This window comes from Schistocerca nitens, chromosome 2 (genome assembly GCF_023898315.1).
Source record: "Schistocerca nitens isolate TAMUIC-IGC-003100 chromosome 2, iqSchNite1.1, whole genome shotgun sequence".
Taxonomy (NCBI): Eukaryota; Metazoa; Arthropoda; class Insecta; order Orthoptera; family Acrididae; genus Schistocerca; species Schistocerca nitens.
Genome location: NC_064615.1, coordinates 34,230,264 through 34,249,878, shown reverse-complemented (window position 1 = coordinate 34,249,878; position 19,615 = coordinate 34,230,264). Strand labels below are relative to the sequence as shown.

The 19,615-nt window shown below is 39.4% G+C and overlaps 1 protein-coding gene across 3 annotated transcripts in view; it reads left to right on the top strand.

Moving 5' to 3' along the window:
- Positions 1-19,615, top strand: part of LOC126235695 (protein CLEC16A homolog) — a 264,873-nt gene that overhangs the window by 67,830 nt on the left and 177,428 nt on the right. For all 3 annotated transcript variants that reach the window (XM_049944445.1, XM_049944444.1, XM_049944446.1), the window contains exon 10: positions 1,957-2,184. In XM_049944445.1, the coding sequence (XP_049800402.1) occupies positions 1,957-2,184 (228 nt within the window). The remainder of the gene's footprint in view (positions 1-1,956; positions 2,185-19,615) is intronic.

Sequence of the window (19,615 nt, the reverse complement as noted above, 5' to 3'; positions counted from 1 at the left end):
AGTCGAAGAGTCTTAACTCTGAATGTGAGGTGACTTCCCTTGCTGCATATCAGCTGGCAAATGTCCATCAGAATATCCTTATGGAAGATAAAATTGAGAATAGATATGTCTCTAGGAAAATGTGTTTACATCAGATCAGGTAATCTAAAATGTCTCCATTAGCTATAACTGAGCATTGAATAAAACTTAATACAGGTATAAAACCTTCATTAGTTATCAAAAAGTGACATTAATAATTAATAAAGTAAAAAATATAACTAAACGTGTTTGTACCATCACTTACTTTAATAGCCAGTTTCAATAATGAATATCAGATTTGAAACACAGCAGTGCTTTAGCACCTGTGAGTAATTTGCTCAACATTAGGCTTATGCTCTGCTTCTTAACCAGCAATTATATTTAATGTTCAGTTTTCTGCTAGAACAGATGAAAATGAACGAACATCTAATAAATTCTTTAAGTTATATAAATAAGTAAAACTTTTGCATCGCTTTCATTTACAAACAAATAAAAAAAAAGAAGCTAAATTTGCTCCTGTCAGTCATTGAAGTAAATATAATCATATAACTAAAATACACAAAATAAATAAATAAAATAAATTTTTTGCCCAGCTTTGTGACTGGTAAAGTGAGGCGTACTGCATCCGTAATGATCTTTAGGTGCCCTAAAAATAATATATAACAACCTTCACCAGGATTAGACAAGAAAATGTATTATGAATCTTTCCCGTTTTATCTTTCTGTTAATTAGAACAACAAAAACAATCAATTATTCACAAAACTATTTAATTGGATCGATAAAAAAAGTCTTTCATTCTCATCCCATATGGTAAGTCTCCCCTGACCCATTGGTTCTGGGTGACTTTCCTGAAATCTACCCCTTTTCCTAGATCACTCCAGTCCTTTGCCTTCACCCCCATTCCTTCCCCCTTCAAGCACTTCTGCCTGAAGAAGGAACCACTGGCTCAGAAAGCTTGCCAATTACAACCCTCTTTTATGTGTGTGTTCTGCTTCCACTTGTTTTATCCATCCAATTAAATAGTTTCTGTTAATTATGATGTTTCTTATTGGAAAGTATCGTGCATCTGTGTAACTTAGAATATGTGATGCAGCAGAAAATTCTGTACTAATTAACTGGCCTTCTTTCATCAATAATAAATAATATAACTGCATAATTAATTATGCAATTATTATGCCAATTTTATCTGTGGAAAACCATGAAATACACATACTTGTTATCATTAATCTTAAAATACAAGCAAACATTAGTGTTTTTATGTGTACTTATCGTGTAGTCAGTCAATCAGCCACTGCCCTCGGATACAAGACTGCGCTGCCATCTACAATGGTTAGGGAGAGAGGTACTGTGAATTGTTCAGAGTGGACGTAGTTATGCTAATGCAGGTTTAGCTGCACCAGAAATTGTAAGTCCAGTAACACACGCAGGTGTGGCTGCTCTGGAACATTAGTTCAAAATTAATTCCTTTGAGTTCTTAGTGTATGGCTTGATATTTACCTTGTCTACCCTGTGTGGTGGCCTGCATTAGGACGGGTGCGCGAGAGTTATGAGATCCTTCCTGTTCCCATTTGAATCAGCTTGTAGAACCGAAACTGCCCGGGCCATTGTAGGGAAGGTGGTAGTGCGTGGTTGCTTTCAGTGGGCCCTGTGGTCAGTTCCATGGCGAAGCTTTTTTTGCTGGACAATTGTAGAGGAACTGAAGCTGGAGGCTGAGGTGTTGAGGAAATTCAGGGAGCAGGCTGCATTGATACTGGAACTGGCAGCCTTGGCAGAACTAGGACGATGTCCATGAACTAGAGAAAGTGCAAGGTTAACCAAACATAGAAACTACTCATTTACGTGAATGTTGGTAACTTCCTGTGGTCATTGGAAGAAAAGTGGTTTTAAGATGTTCAAGTCTTTGTTTTCAGTTTGTAATTCACTGAAATATTATTACAGAAACATCAAATCCACCAGTGACAGTGGCGGCGGCGGCGGCAGCAGCACCACCACCGCCAACAGCGGTATCCGATAGCATAACTGTGGCCCCAGTGCTGCCACAGCAGTCTCAAACACTTAGCAACAAACCATTTTTGGAAATGATTTTCAACACCCTGCAGTGTTCAGAAAATGATTATTCTGCTCTGTTTGCACTTTGTTTGCTGTATGCATTGGGCCACAATCAAGGTGAGAAACTTTTACTGTATTCCTTAATCTCACTTACAGTTTAAATAGTGTATATTCAGTACAGTATGTGGAGCTTTCTTAAGTATTGCACTGTGTTTGATTACTTGTTTGAAATAGCATACTATATAATCAGTTTCACAATATTTGTGAAGTACATTGTCTGTGGATGCATCATAGAGTGATGTAAAGATAAATTTTATGATTAATACATCATAAAAATAGAAACTGCATGAATGCCTGTGTAGGTTTTCGACAGACTCTAGGACAGGTTGCCATCTAGCAGCTGTCATGTATAAGGTGGAAGTGTGGCAAGAAAAGCGACCCAAGTCGAAACATGGTATTTTTGGTTTATGTCACTAGATAATATGTGGGTAATCCCGCAAACTACGTGAAAAATATGATGGAATTTACTGTCGACAATACTTATTTGAAAATTAAAGAAAGGTTGTTGTTGTTGTTGTTGTTGTTGTTCTGCTGGTCTTCAGTCCAAAGACTGGTTTGATGCAGCTCTCCATGCTGCTCTATCCTGCACATTCATATCCGAGTAACTACTGCAACCTACGTCCTTCTGAATCTGCTTACTGTATTTATTTCTTGGCCTCCGTAATGATAGTATCATTATGACTCGAGGACATTTGTCCATGTTTTATATGCCAAAGTATACCTGTTTTTACTAAATATGATGTGCTCCCTCTATTATTTACTGAACGTTTTACAATATGATGATTTTACATCTGGCATTTTGTGGGGAGCCAATATTTTTCTTAATTGTTGGCCAATTTTGAGCTCAATAGCCTGCAATATATGTTAATGACATAAGCTCAGTCATTTGAAAATGGCATAAATGGCATAAAAGGCCGAAACCTGGGTCATAATTAAATAGACAACAATGCAGTCAAATGGTGGTGTGTTCATTCAAAAATTATTATGTGACTGTTGCCCAGCAACAGATTTTGACTTATCTTAAATCCAAGACAAAGCTCTCTTTGCTTTTGTACCAACTTTCTAACACAGGTATTGTAACATGATGGGCCTTTGCCGTCCCTCACAGCCTTGCTTGACACATACTCATCTAAGGAGTGTTGTACAGTGTTCCTGAATTCTGTTCTTTTTGTTCCATATCTTTGTCATCAGAACTGACTACTTAGATACTTTACAATTTGTTTCCTGTTACACTTGTTAAAGAAAAATATTTTCCCACCATTGTAAACATTCCTTTTGACAGCTGTATTCAGTTATACTGTGACAGCCTTGTGATCACTAATGTCCACATGTACATTAACTAATTTCTAAAGCTTGTGTGTAGTATTAACTGGGAGGTCTAAGCCATTACCTTCAGAGATTGATTCTCTGTGTGCTTGAAGTATTTCATAATCTTATATGAATCTTTGAATATCATAATTCAGAACAATTTCTCACAAATTCATATTTCTTGCACCACTTTTAATTGAAACTCTCCCATTCTATAGCTGTCAAATTGAAGTCGTCTCTGCCCCCCCCCCCCCCCCTTTCTCGCCTCCCAATTACAATGGAATGTTTGGGAAACTTACTTACTCCCAGTACTCTCCTAGCTTTCTCTGAAGTGTTCTATCACTACACTTCTGAGGCAGGGGGTCTGTAAAAGCATTCGATTGCCTTGGTGGACCTACTTTTGACAATTACCTTTAGACAGATTATTTCACGTTCGAATTCTTTTATAACGTCACTAGATACAGAGGTTTTTACGTGATAAAAACACCACTATCATTGGCATTTAGTCTGTATGTTTCATATATATTCTAATCGGAATTTAGAATTACATTGTTATCCACTTCTGGTTTGAGCCGGCTTTCTGTTGCTAATGCTATGTGGGGGTTATTACCTTTAATAAGTCATGCTAATTCAGGAATCTCAACAAGGGCACTCTTGCAATTTACTAGTGGCATACTAACATTTTCTTTTTTGCTCTGCAGGGACAAAAGTTCTGCTCTGAGAGTAAAGTAGCTGCCATCTCTCCATTTTTGGTAGGCAACTCATTACTGTCCCAAAGAAGAGGTTCCTCAGAGGTACCGTATAGTTCTCCACCCAATAGCGGAGGTTTTGAAATGCAAAACTGAGATCAATGCAGAATAGTCTAAAGTCTCTGGTTTAGATCTTCTACTCAGGTCCAAAACAGTTGACCATGGTCGTTTCTGGGTATGATGCTGTAAGTAGAGAGCCATGTTTCCACCCTGTGGGTGAGGCTAGCTATCTTCACCAATTCAGCCAACCACCTAAAGGAACCAAGCGTGGCCTCAGAATGGCAAGTGTAATTCATGCTGACATGAGCTCTCATTTGTAGCCAGTGCATTCAGTAACTGTCGACAGTGACATTGAGGTTGCTGAAGTGTGTTAACTGTGGCCAGTGCAACTTCTAGCTGTTTCCAGACAGAGGCCAGTTCACTTAATTTCTGCACACAAGCAGCACAGTCCCTGTTCATTTCTAAATGCTGAACAAGAAAACAAAACCAAACACTAGTTCACTGAATATAGCTGCGTAGCACACAGGCAGACAGTGAAAATGTATATCTGTTGAGTGTCTAGGAAATTGCAACATTGGTTTTTAGTTACATGCATGACTGAAAGCACATCACTGTTGATGATCCACAGCTGTATGAAATACTTTGAAATTAATTTGCAGACTGTGAGTTCCTTGACATCAGCTGTATTAGGTTTGGTCTATTATCCAATAGTGACCTGCGAAAATTTGTGCTAGGCTGGGACTCGAACCCAGGTTTTTCGCTTAAATGGTCACCTTAATCTCTTTGACTATCCATACAATCTCCCTGTTGTGGAAATCCAAGTAAATTTGTGAGCATTAAGTGACGAAATTAGTGCATGTAAGAATGTAGATAGTGTGACATAGGGAGTTTGGGTCAATCTGGGGAGTCTGCACAGATAGCCAAAGTGGTTAAGGTGACCACTCGCAATAAGCAGGAAATATAGGTTCGAATCCTGGTTCGGTCAAGGAAATTTGGGTTCAAGTCCTGTTTCAGTTCAAGTTGTCACAGATTTCCATACATGACTTCGATAGTAGATCTATATCTAATACAGCTGATGTCAAGGATTTCACAGTCAGCAAATTAATTTCAAATTAAATCAGTTTTGAGATATTTTAAGATAAATCTATAATATTTCTATCAGTATTACTTTCACTCACATTCTCACTTTGCATCGTTGCTTTCAGTACCAACATAACGTGGAAAGTTCACTGTTGTTTTATAGATTAGTGATGTCGAACAACCTGTGGACAAAGAAATTTCCTTATCCATGTGTAGCTTTGTTTCGTTCATTGATAGCTGCTTCACTCCCTTGCATAGCACTATTTTACAGTTTTTACTATTCCCTCATTCTGCTATTCACACTTTGTGTCCTGTAATAGGCAGAAACAGTCATTGCAGGATACTCTTGTAAAGTTGCTAACAACAGATAATGATGAACACTAATCTACTCATGCTTATAATTATGGAAATTAGTTCTAGATTATTTTATAAATTTGTATGTATGTCAGGAGAGAAACAGCTTCTCTGAACAAAGCCATTGCTGCTCCTCTTTCCGAATCAACAGCCGTTCGTATCACTGACTATGATTGGTGACAGCTGATGATTATAGCAGCTGTGTTTGTTCTTGGTCATTTTCATTCCACAGGTAAGTAGACAGCTGTGAAATCATTCTGAACATAGATGTACGATTTCAAAAACTGACATATTTCTAAATTGCACCGGTGAGCTTGTTTACATCCAGTTTTCTCCCTGTGTTGCTGTAATTTGATTCTTCTTAATCATGAATGTAAAGGGAGAGAAAAGAAAATTAATGTATAAGCGTCTATATTAAAAATGGAAGAAAATAAGCACTTATAACCCTTTTGAAAGCTGGCACCATGTACTATGATTGGAGGACATTTATTCCCATTTCAGTTCATTTGTCTTGTAGCACTTCGTCTTCAGGCCATGAATGGCCTACTGGGACCATCCGACCGCCGTGTCATCCTCAAAGAATGTCTTGTGCATGATGATTTGTGCAAAATGTGAAGTTTTCAATATCGTTTGAAGCTGGAACTTCACCACCTCCCTTCCCCTTCATGCAGTAACTTGTAGCTATGAAAACCTGTGGGACTAATAAGGATATCTGACTTTATCTACTGACAACATTCCTTTCTCATGTGTGTAAAGAATGACATTATATGCTATATAATGTTCGTGAGACAACTACTCTATATTCAGAGATCAGAGCGTGAGAATAGGTAAACTATTGTACTTGCAACGCTTCTTCCCTTTCTGTTGTGTGTGCCACACAGTATTTTCAAACATTATGCCATCTGAGAAAAATATCACTTTCAGGGTATATAAACATTACTTCTTCTTAGAAAGGAATGCTTGCAACGAAAATGACTATTAGCAATGCATTATTTCTTTGCTGCTTGTAGAGGAGTTGGTTGTTGGCAGGGGAGGCGTGATTTGTCATTGCAGCTTTGCTTTGAGCAATGCTACCATCAAGAACAATATGAAATGTATTTTATATATTATTAAAAATGTGGAGCAGATTTCAAAATTTAATTCTATGTCTGAGAGACCACGATCTCAGAGACAAGTACACTGGAATAAGAAAGGAAACTGCTACTATACTAAGGCAGGAGAAACAGAAGTATTACAAGGAACTAATAAGAGGCAGAAGAGGATTGTATTCATCACGGGACAAGACAGATGTACCAAAAAGTAAAGAAAGTAACACAAAAATATAAAAAGAGGGAAACATTTATTAAAGACTCCCAAAGAAAAATCCTCACAAGTGATGCTGAAGTAGAACAGCATTGGGTAGACTACTTCGCTAATTTACTAAACTGCGAAGACCCCACTGAACCTCTCGTATGTGACATGCCTGACACAGTAGACATCAAAGTAGAGACACCCAGTGAAGAAAAATGGAAATGAGCATTTGGCATCATTGGCCGGGAGGTCCCTTGTGGGGCAGGTTCAGCCGCCTTGGTGCAGGTCTTATTACATTCGACGCCACATTCGGCAACCTGCACACCGGATGGGGATGAAATGATGATGAAGACAGCACAACACCCAGTCCCGGAGCAGAGAAAATCCCCGACCCAGCCGGGAATCAAACCCGGGCCCATAGGATGGCAATCCGTCACACGGACCACTCAGCTATCGGGGCGGACACCCAGTGAAGAAGAAATACAGGGAATAATTAAAAATTTTAAAAAATAATAAAGCTTCAGGTGGAGATAAAATTGTGGGTGAAGTAATAAAGAATGGAGGACCAGAATTGGTAAAAAGAATTGTGAAGTTGATAAGGAAAGTGTGGGAATATGAGAAAATGCATGACGACTGGAAAATGGCCATAATCTGCCCCATTTCAAAAAAATAATGACCCTCTGAATTGTGACAATTATAGAGTAATTTCATTCCTTAATGTAACCTACAAAATCGTTTCACAGTGTCTACTCAAGAGAGTGATACCACAAGATGAAGAAATTATAGGTGACTATCAGTGTGGTTGTAGGAAGACATGTCAACAAGTGATCACCTCTTTACACTCTGACAGATAACTGAGAAAGCATGGGAACATAATGTTGACATCCACATGGTATTTGTTGACTTCAAAAAAGCTTATGACAGCACACACAGGAGCACTATAACCAGGTTTCTCAAGGAGTTTCAATTTCCTGGAAAGTTAATATGCCTAGTGCAGATGTGCTTGGAGGAAACCTATTGCAAAGTAAAGACCAACTCATTAGTGTCAAAGGAGTTTGAAGTCAGAACAGGCCTATGCTTTAGCTCCAGTACTTTTCAATCTGGTTTTAGAAAAGATAGATAGATAGCACCAAAAAGTATGCATCGTGTCAGTGTAAAATTCATACCACATTTGTTGACTGAAGATCATAAATAGACCTCTGTTGAAATGTACGAGGAACTGCTTGCTGCTGTTAATGACAATGAAAATTTTCTCAAAACATCCTAACAGACAATGAGATGGGTGTGTATGGCTGTGACACTGAAGTGAAGATGCAGTCAACACAGTGGGTGGGCAAAGGGTCACCTCGTCCAAAAAAAGCATGCATTAATCAATCAAAGATCAAGGTGATGTTGGTTATGTTTTTTGACTGCAAAGGCATTATCCATCATGAATTTGTGCCAGTTGGTCAGACGGTAATCTTAGTGCGCATGAGGGATGCTGTACACAAGAAGAGGCCTGAATTGTGGGAAAACCAGAGTTGGATGTTGCATCATAACAATGCACCAAATCACGCATCACTCCTTGTTCGCAGCTACCTAGCAAAATACCACATTCCTATTATGCCCCATCCACCATAGCCCCAGCAGACCTTTTCCTTTTTCCCAAATTGAAAAACACGTTGAAAGGACATTGTTTGCAAACCATAGAGGAGATACAGGACAATGTGAGGAGAAACCTGTGCGGTGTCCCACAAAATGTGTTCCAGGAAGAAATGATGGGAACAGTGTATTGCCAAGAGAGGGGACTATTTTGAAGGGGACGGTGCTTAAAACATTGTACAATAAGCAATAAAGCTGATACAGCAAGAGTTCAGTTTCTTTTTGAACACACCCCATAAAACCATGCCAGAATGCAAAGTATCGGCGAACCACTGGATAGTGAACAGCTTTGACAGAATGTGGTCAACCAGTGCAAATGTACTGCAGCAAGACTAGTAGATTAGTATCCGCAGCCATCACCTAACCAATCCAGTGGTGGTTGATGAGGAAACCATCAAGAGTTTCATGGTCCTGCACATCAATGTTGAAACAAGTCTCTTCTGATAGTGACACACACTATGTCATTGCCAAGAAGTAAATGAGAGAAGGTGTCTGCATTGGAAAATTTGTCTGTTAGTCTGTCTGTACATGATTTCATACTGGTAATTTGACAGAGTTAAAAAAATTAAAACTAAAAAAAGGAAAGACCAGCCTTGCAGCTTCTGGGCTGTGCTTAGCAGGACAGGCTTGGAATGGGTGAATGACGGCATCAGTAGCTTGTGGTCCATCACTAGGTAAAACTTCCTTCCATAAAGATACTGGTGGTATGTTGTTACATCATAGATATTGCAAGAGCTTTCTTCTCTAACTGTGAATAATTACACTGAGTCATGGTCAGGAGCTCCATTGCAAAAGCATTTGGTATGTCCATAGATCCAACTCTGTGCGAAAGCACAGCACCAGTCATGTATGAAGAATTATCGACTGGCTTTGTGGGATCAAAATGTATTAAACAACTATCACTCAACAGAGCTTCCTTAATTTGCTGAAAAGCAATTTGACATTCCCAAGACCATTCAAAAGGGAAATTTTTCCTGCGTAATGTGTGCAGCGTAACAGCAACTTGTGCTGCCCTGCGTAATGTGTGCAGCGTAACAGCAACTTGTGCTGCGTTCCGAATGAAGTGAATTTAGTCAGTGAGTTTTCCTAGTACTGCTTCAAGTTAAATTATGTTGTGTGGTGCTGGGAGGTCACGAATTGCAGATAAATGAGACTGTGAAGGCTGGCTGCCCTGTGCATTAATTACACAGCCTAAATAATTTATTTCAGTTGGAAAAAAGAAACATTTGTTTCTGCTGCACTTGAGACCAGCAACAGAGAAAGCTTGAAACAAACTTCTCAGATTAGAGAGATGTTCCTGAGCAGTATGACCTGAAACCATAATACGAGGGCCATTGGAAAAGTAAAGAATGTTTGCCATACCAAGATACAGATACAGAAACTGAATGTACATGTTTTGGCACATAAGTTGTCTACTTTTCCACATAGTTGCCTTTGATGTTAATACACATGCCGTACCTGGGCACTAGTTTGTGTATACCCATTACATACCATGAGGCCACCTGGCTGTTCAGCAAGATCATGACAGCGTACTTCGGTTCTTTATCACTTGTGAAGCATTTACCAGTGAGGTGCGCCTTCAGTTTTGAAAATAAGAAAAAGTCTGAGGTCTGAACTATAGGGAGGATGCTTGAAGATGTCCCACTGGAATTTTTCACACAACAAGGCTTGTGTCTGCTGGTCAGTATGCAAATGAGCATTGTCGTGCATGCAGTAGAACAATTCCAAATGAGAGGTTGCCACTTTGGCGGTTGTGGATGTTGTTGTTGTTGCAGTCTTCAGTCCTGAGACTGGTTTGATGCAGCTCTCCATGCTACTCTATCCTGTGCAAGCTTCTTCATCTCCCAGTACTTACTGCAGCCTACATCCTTCTGAATCTGCTTAGTGTATTGATCTCTTGGTCTCCCTCTACGATTTTTACCCTCCACGCTGCCATCCAGTACTAAATTGGTGATTCCTTGATGCCTCAGAACATGTCCTACCAACCAATCCCTTCTTCTAGTCAAGTTGATCCACAAACTCCTCTTCTCCCCAATTCTATTCAATACCTCCTCATTAGTTATGTGATCTAACCATCTAATCTTCAGCATTCTTCTGTAGCATCACATTTCGAAAGCTTCTATCCTCTTCTTGTCTAAACTGTTTATCGTCCGTGTTTCACTTCCATACATGGCTACACTCCATACAAATACTTTCAGAAACAACTTCCTGACACTTAAATCAACGCTCGATGTTAACAAATTTCTCTTCTTCAGAAACACTTTCCTTGCCATTGCTAGTCTACATTTTATATCCTCTCTACTTCGACCATCATCAGTTACTTTGCTCCCCAAATAGCAAAACTCATTTACTACTTTAAGTGTCTCATTTCCTAATCTAATTCCCTCAGCATCACCCGACTTAATTCGACTACATTCCATTATCCTCGTTTTGTTTTTGTTGATGTTCATCTTATATCCTCCCTTCAAGACACTGTCCATTCAGTTCAACTGCTCTTCCAAGTCCTTTGCTGTCTCTGACAGAATTACAATGTCATCGGCGAACCTCAAAGTTTTTATTTCTTCTCCATGGATTTTAACACCTACTCCAAATTTTTCTTTTGTTTCCTTTACTGCTTGCTCAATATACAGATTGAATAACATCGGGGAAAGGCTACAACCCTGTCTCACTCCTTTCCCAACCACTGCTTCCCTTTCATGCCCCTCGACTCTTATAACTGCCATCTGGTTTCTGTACAAATTGTAAATAGCTTTTCGCTCCCTGTATTTTACCCCTGCCACCTTCAGAATTTGAAAGAGAGTATTCCAGTCAACATTGTCAAAAGCTTTCTCTAAGTCTACAAATGCTAGAAACGTAGGTTTGCCTTTCCTTAATCTTTCTTCTAAGATAGCCCAACGAAAATGTTTGAGAGTAGCTTGGTATGCACCACTATTGATTGTCGTGTTACGGGGCATGAAATTGCAGAGTAGTACCCCTTCACTGTCCCAGGATACATGAGACATCAGTTTTTGACATGCTGCAGTTTGTTTGAAGTGTGTGGGTTCTGTGGCAGCTGAGGATAGTGCCATTTCATAGACTGTCGCTTTATTGTAGGGGTGCTCTTTTAATGGGGAATGTGTTGTCATCCCTTTCATAATGCTCCAAGAACCTTGCTGTAGAACCCATCCTCGCAGTTTTCTGGTCACCTATAAACATTCTTGGTACCCATCATGAACAGGTTTTGTGTTACCGTAAGTGTTGAGTGACAATTTTGTGTGCAATTGAAGAAGATGCTTCCTAACAGTGTTCATGGACATTGCTAATTGTGATTCATCTTTTTGTTTCACTGCACCTGTAATTACGAATGTTTGCCTGATCTCTCTTTGTCATGAACATCTATTCTCCCATTCTTAAATGTTATGCACCACTTTCAGACACTGGCTGCATTCATTACATATTTGCCTTAAATGGTAACAAATTTTTGGTGAATGTCACAGGATTTAACATTTTCCACTTGCAGAAACATATAACACCTTACAGTCAGCAAGATTCGCAGTCAGCACAGCCATGCTCATAGCTATATCTGCACTTACCGTATGACAAGGTTCGATGTACAATTGCATGTGGCAACTGTCTGCATCTCAGAACACCAGAAACGAGTGAGCAGCTGCCACAAGACGTGTGCCAACGGTATGCGCAAACATTCTTTACTGTCTGGATGACCCTTCTATCACCGAGATAATTCGTGCATGAAGGCACTGTAGCAGTCAACGGTTAAAGACAGTGCTGAAAAATTGCAGGCACAGAAACACTGTTGACTGGCAAACGTAAAAACTTGAATAACCCCTCGTAGGTGTTGATCACAAAAAGTTTCCGAGTCTGCTCGTCGAATGGAATCTGCAAATATGCATCCTGTAAATCAGTTTTAGAGAAGAAGCAACCAGGTCCTAGCTTATACATCAGTTCATCAGGCCTTGGTAACAGAGAGGAGTCAGTTACAGCAGATTGGTAGCAGAGAGGAGTCAGGTACCACAGATTCACGGTTGACTTGAAATCAGCACTCAATCTTAATTTGCCAAACAGTTTCCTGATGACTGCAAGAGGAGATATCTACTGGCTAACTGCTGCTGGAGTGATTATGCTCTTGCCCTACCAATTTAACAATTATTGTGCCACTTGAGACCTAATTACATGAAGGACGGGCGGTGCCCAATAAAACTGAGGTTGTGCATTTTCCTTCATTGTAATGTGAGCCTGGGAATTGGTTCCTTTGCCTAGGCCATCCTAGAAAAGTTATCTGAATTCTGCACAAAGTTTTGAAACACTGTCCTGAGGCACAGAAAAATTCACAGAGAATACATTGTCCTGAATGTGCAGCTCAAGAAGATTGAATTAATACCAAAAATATTTAGACTGTCCTTTGAAAACAACACTTTGAATGAAACTGTCATTGTGACATTACAAAAAGTGGTGGGCGGGGTACAAATACCAGGAACTGTGATGTGTGTGCTTTCCTAACAGTTCGTGCGTGCACCTGTTCAAAATTTTCTGTGGTGCTCCATTATCTAATTGCATGTGCTAGTTGCAGTTTGCAATCTGTAATGTGACAGAAAGTTTGTTTGCTTGCCACTGCATAGGGGTAGAGTTCTGGGACTTCTTCAACACAGATTTTGACACTGATGTGGCACTGTGAGTAGCACTAGATGGCTTTGTAAAGTACGACATTGACATTCCAAGACTGGCATTTTGAATAAGGAACAGGTTGCGTATGTGACTTCTGTTTTTGCAAACACACTGATTGTACACGTTCGTGCTTGCCAGAATGGAAACACTGTGTCATGCCAAGGGCACTCCTGCCGCTTGTGTGATGTGAGGCAGTGAGGGCAAGATTTGTCCGTGTGTGCCGACTGCTGCTGTTGTCTACGGCACTGCCTCGGCTGCGATTTGGAATGATGTGGCCCATGAACTGGGTGCACAACCTGTTTTCTCTCCATCTATACACATGCCTATAGACTTTCTCAATTAATGTTGTCTTCTTCCACAAGAGAATGCAATGTTTCAAAGAGGTCTGTTGCTTTTGTTCCAGGAGTTAATTCCTTGTAGGAAAGAAGAGCTTTATGAAATTGTTGTTGAGCATAAATTGCACGTAAAAAGTTGTGGTTGTAGCATCATCAAACTTAATAGCTTAATCACCATTACCTTTGAGATTTTCAGCCAGCTGATCATTGATGTCTTTTGTCATAACCAGTACTCAGTGACTGATAATGTTGAGAGACGAAAGCACTCCTGCTAGTTGCTTGGAAACTGATTCACCTATTATAATAGATACAATCTCGAGAGCTGCTGATAAAATGTGGTTTCATGCTATGGTGTAGCATTTCTTGCTCTTTCCTACTGTAGGGAAGCAGCCTACTCACGCTGTAGTAAATTCACATCAGTTTTCAATTGTGTGCCAGCCAGTATGCTGTAACTAGCTCTGACGTCATAAATGTTGCGCAATACTTTAAAAATCAAGCAAATAACCTAAAACTTTTCTGGCATGTCAGAAATAATACTAAATTAATATGTGTTAAATATCAGTTCGATAACTTACGCCATTTCCGAAATTTGGACGTTTTTCTGTAAAAACCATTTGCGCAACAGAAAAGAGCTAGAGACTTCAAAATTTATATTTAGATTCATCTTTCATAATGATTTAATAAAAACTGTACTTTGGATTTCACAAATTAAGATTTTAGTGGAAATTCATGATTTTCTGGTTTTCGTCTCAAAACTGAAGGAAGCAAGATAGATTAAGTAGGCTAGTAAATAAGGCTAGGATGTTTAGATTTAAATAGGTTGGAGGTCCGCTATGACTATGAAGATGTGAAAAGTTTCTTTTGAATACCTATAAAATTATAGCGATAGCGGATCTCAAAAGGGACAGTTCAGAGCTCATCTGCTGCGTGCAGTGCAATTAAATTAGTTCTCTCGCCCAAAATATTTAAGTTAGCCACGTCAAAATTTTATTACCAATACTTACCTGCGTGCTGAATGCACAGTTAAATTAAGAGCTTCATCGGCCATCAGCAAAAGAAGCCATAATTTATTATGTAACTTGAAGTGGTGCGTTACTAGCCCAGCGGCTAGCCGGGAGAGCCTATTTGATCAGGCGTTCCCTTAGCCGTCCGCACCGCGGCTTTATATATAAGAGCGTTGCGCGAGGAAGCAAGGCCCCAGTTCTCTCCAGACGCTGAATAACACGCCATCTGTGACGGGAGTCGCGTCGCGTCGGTATCACTGCTACAAACAGCCTCGGGTGCCGTATTAATAGAGATACGCGGAACCATGAAATCATTTCAAGTGAAGTGTTAATTCTGGGACGATTTTCATTATCTAGCTTCAGTTTGCGTATTGTCGTATTTTCACGTGCCGTCGCGGGACAGACATTCTACCAATAATTTAGCGTGGCGTTTGATGAAATATTTTCATCAAATTATGGCGAGCATTCTTTTGAACATTTAATTCAGACATTTATAGTTGCATCAGCGCATTCGACTCTGAACTGCTCTGTTAGTTAGGTTGTAGGGATACTTGTGTTTTTTTTTTATTTGTGACTTTGAGAATATACTCAACTATTTTGGAAAATCGTTTTTGATTAGAAATCCCGGACAATCTCCTAATTCCTCAGAGCTATAAGCTGCAGCTATAATATTCTTCTCAGATGAAGTGGGCACTAGGAACTCTAATTACAGGCTTCACGTTTTGTTAAATCGCTTTCTGGGGGCTAAAAAGTAAATAGAGAGCCAGTGTTGAGAACGGCGAAAGACAGCATTAACAACATTCTAATAGCCAGAAACTGATTCGACATGCAAACATTTATGCAGCAATCATATAATTTCCCTTCTTATCCGCCGCCCCACACTACACTGTAGGCAACTTTGTAAGATTAAAGAAGAGCCTTTTGTAGAAATTGTAACTTGTTTAGTGAAACTTTTTTATTTGTTCTGATGTTTCTTTTAACTTGTAAGGAATGTATATTTGTAATTTCTTTACCAAACTACTGTGATTTGACTCAAAATATCAATTCATTTTATTAGGAAGTGCACTTTCAGCATCTAGGTCTTTGAAACAAATGACATTCTGTGGTTGTTTTTCACTACAACAGTTAAGAATGATATGCACCTCCAAACTTCTAGTTACAGAACAAAAACGAATGAGGCACATAGTATGATTCGACTGATTCTTACCATGCTGCCATAATGACGACACTTACTTACTGGCCCACTAGGTATCATTACTAAAGTGCGCGTCATTTATATTGGCGGCCGAGTTTAGGTTCGTTCTACGCATCTGACGTCACAAAAGACAGTCAGCCAATGAACAGAGAACGACGTTGCCAGATCTCGACTGCAGTGCAGAGCATGGACGAGTGTCTTCAGTTTTAGAAACGTTCAGTCATAAATAAAGTAATAGAACAAAAGCAATGTCTTGATAGCAGACATTCTTTTATAGTAAGTTTGGAAAAAGCATTCTTTATACCAATTGCTTCATATTCTATTAATTAATTAAACCAAACAAGCAATAAGACTCCTAATCCAGGCGATAGCAAGGAAAGGTGTTTGTATCAATCTCACGAACCACTTTTTCGCAATAAAGAACAGCGGCAATTGTTTATTTCCTATTGTACTTCGACGAAGCGTGAGTAATTCATAGTCATACCAACAGTGTTTGTCAGTATTTTGCGTCACGTGTTATAGCCCTCAAGCGTACTGTTGTAGAATGAGGCGCCATAGCGTAACGGTTAAGGTGTTGGGCTGCTATGTGAAAGGTTGTGAGATCAAACCTGGTGCGGTGCTTTATATTTTCATTATTTGAAAACAATATCAAAGTTCCTTACTTCACGAATTATATTCGTTTGAATGCAATTTTTTGAAATTTCTAGTGCTTTGTCTCTTCATTAACCCTTTCGCTGCTGCAGACACGTGCTCCCCGCATTCCGCGCTGTGCGCGATTTTGTCATCACTGCAGTGCTCGCCTGTGCAGACACATGGTGTTCCCACTGCTTTGACACACTTATCATTCGATTTCACAAAAACTATTTGGGCCAAAAATTTGATTTTTACACTTCTTCTTGACTGGTACCTTCCCCCCATAAATGACTTAATTTTGTTTCGATGTTCAACGCAGTTATTACGCAGCATTAAATGTAGTAAACCATTGCACGAAATTTTGAAGAGTTTGCAGAGGTAGAAGTCCGTAGCGTATACTTTCCGTATGGTCGATTTTAGTTGCCACAATGTTGAGAATGAAATGTGGACAAGATACCTAAATTTCATATAAAATTTACTGTATAACAATATCTCATTTAATTTAAGTACCACATAGGTGTCGTATGTAATATTGAGAAATATTCCGTCTTTCGCGACTGTAATAAAAGTTTTATTTACACCGAACGCGTTTGGCTTTATTTTAAAGCACTTCAGTCAATGAAAGGTTTGGCACATACACAATGGTACGCATGTTCTCTTTCTTGTTTTTGTTCCACAGTCGCAGTTTTACCAATGGTACTGAAATACTTCTGCAACTGTAATAAGCGACTTATTTAGACCAGACGCATTTCTCTCTTTTGAAGCATCTTCAGTGGACAGTATTTTGTCTCCTCCATTGCCAAGTCACCTTTCGTAGTTTTGTGCTGCAGTAACACAATATTCAACATTTGTGTTGGCTGATCAGTGTTTTAGCAAATAAATGATGTTTGTGTGTGCCACACACAAAAATTATATTTCACATAGCTCAGAGCACTTCACTGATAGACGGAATATTGAAGTCCTGATGTTTTTGTAAGTCCACAGTTTTGTTTGATGTATTTTGTCTACTTCCTTTTGATTGATTGAAGTGCTTTAAAATAAAGCCAAACGTGCTCAGTGTAAATAAAACTTTTGTTACAATTGCGAAAGACGGAATATTTCTCAATATTACATACGACACCTATGTGGTACTTAAATGAGATATTGTTATACAGTAAATTTTATATAAAAATTGTGGCGACTAAAATCGACCATACAGAAAGTATACTCTATGGACTTTTACCTCTGCAAACTCTTCAAAATTTCGTGCAATGGTTTACTATATTTAATGGGGCATAATAACTGCGTTGAACATCGAAACAAAATTAAGTCATTTATGGGGGGAAGGTATCAATCAAGAAGATGTGTAAAAATCTAATTTTTGGGCCAAATAGTTTTTGTGGAATCGAATGATAAGAGTGTCAAAGCATTCGGAACACGATGTGTCTGCACAGGCGAGCAGTGCAGTGACAAAATCGCGCACAGCGCGGAATGCAGGGGGCACGTCTTTGAAGCAGCGGAAGGGTTAATGCGGCCGTGCTGGCTTTAATTCATGAACTGCGCGCTCCCCCCTAAACGTAAGCTTGCGAACTATGCTATACTATGGCGCTGCTTCTATTGGCGCGTGCGTCGTGTGCAACTGGCAACGCAGCAATCTCCAGCGTCTAAGCGGGCATGCGCGAGTCGCCAAGATAAAAGAATTCAACTATAGTGTACACGTTGTTCCCTTATTCAGAAAGTGAGTAAGCCAAATTATTATTTTTATTGTGTGGAATGAAACCACAGACAGCTGTATGTAAGATATTTTATTTGGATCCACAACTGGTTTATAGCTTAAGGCCACATATTCAGATGGATATCTGAATAGAAAAAGGAAATATGCCTTAAAAACCAGAATGTTGCCCCAGTCGTGCCTAATGGCAATAGCAAATACATACAAACATAAATTACATTGTATGAGACCCAAATAATAGTAATCTGCCTAGTGAGTGTATTGTCAAATTGTAAATAGGCTGAGTGGTGCCACCAACACCATTGAAAATTGAACTGCAACCCACAACATAATCAGAACGAATGTAAAAGCCACAGAATGTACTCTAAAAAACTGCATCCTCTGTGTTAATAAAACTTACAAACATTCAGAAAACCTCATGCACCAAAGGAGCCCCAGCAACGACGTTATAGTACTGGGCCTGCAGGAACAGGTGGCTAACTATCATAGTGTGGCACGTGCGCACCAGGCAGGAACATGCCAGTCCACTGCAGTATAGGACAAGAACAACGTGTAGCCTCACCTGCCCACTTATGTGTCAACAGGGAAAGTTAGGTATCTTCTTTACAACATAACTTCTTTATAACAGTAAACAGCAGCAATCCAACATTATACGGCTACCATTGGACACAGCCTCACACAATACTGATTTACACCAAGGGGTGACTGAATAGACATCTGAACCATTGTGTTAATAGTATGTAATAATTTACTGGTATCAACCTATCGCCCCCTCCTCCCAGAAAAGCCACTCTCACTTGAGGCTAACAAGTTAAAAAACGAGAGTGGCGTTGGATTCAAGTCATTGCATAGGAAGTGCAAAACAAATTACAAATACAGAGGCTTATCAACAGTTATTCTCCCACACGCCGTTCACAAGTGGAACAGACAGGGGCGGATCACTTCGTGGATACTAGAAGTACCTTCCCCATGCAATGACAAAGAAGCTTTCAGAGTATTGATCTAGATCAGATTCGGGTGGGAGGATAAGTTGATGCAGTAAAAACAATCTAAATGAAGCCCCTGTAGCGCTGTAAAAATTACTGTTGACACTTTTGTAAAAAAATATTTTAATGTATTTGAGATGGAAAAAATAAAGAATAACAGCACAATTAAAAGTCAAAGGCCACAAAGGGATTGGCAGTAACCAAAAACTGTGCAGAAAAAAGGTGAGGGTGAGTCGTTGCTAAAAGAAATACTACTACTGACACGTATACAGTCACAGGAGTGTGTGTGTCTATCGAGCACTGTTAAGGCAATCAAAATTACGTAAGAAATGACAATGTATCATTCTAAGTATTCATTGAGTGTATGTTGGGGGAGGTGTTACATGCAATGCATTAACACAACTACTTCCTGGATGTTAAGGTTGTGGCTTGTGCTCTCCCTGTACAGTATCTTACAAATGTTAAATATCTTAGTGAGGGAGTGGCAGTGATCCCATAGGTGGTTACTCATGGCAGACTTGGAATTAGCCAGGTCTGTAT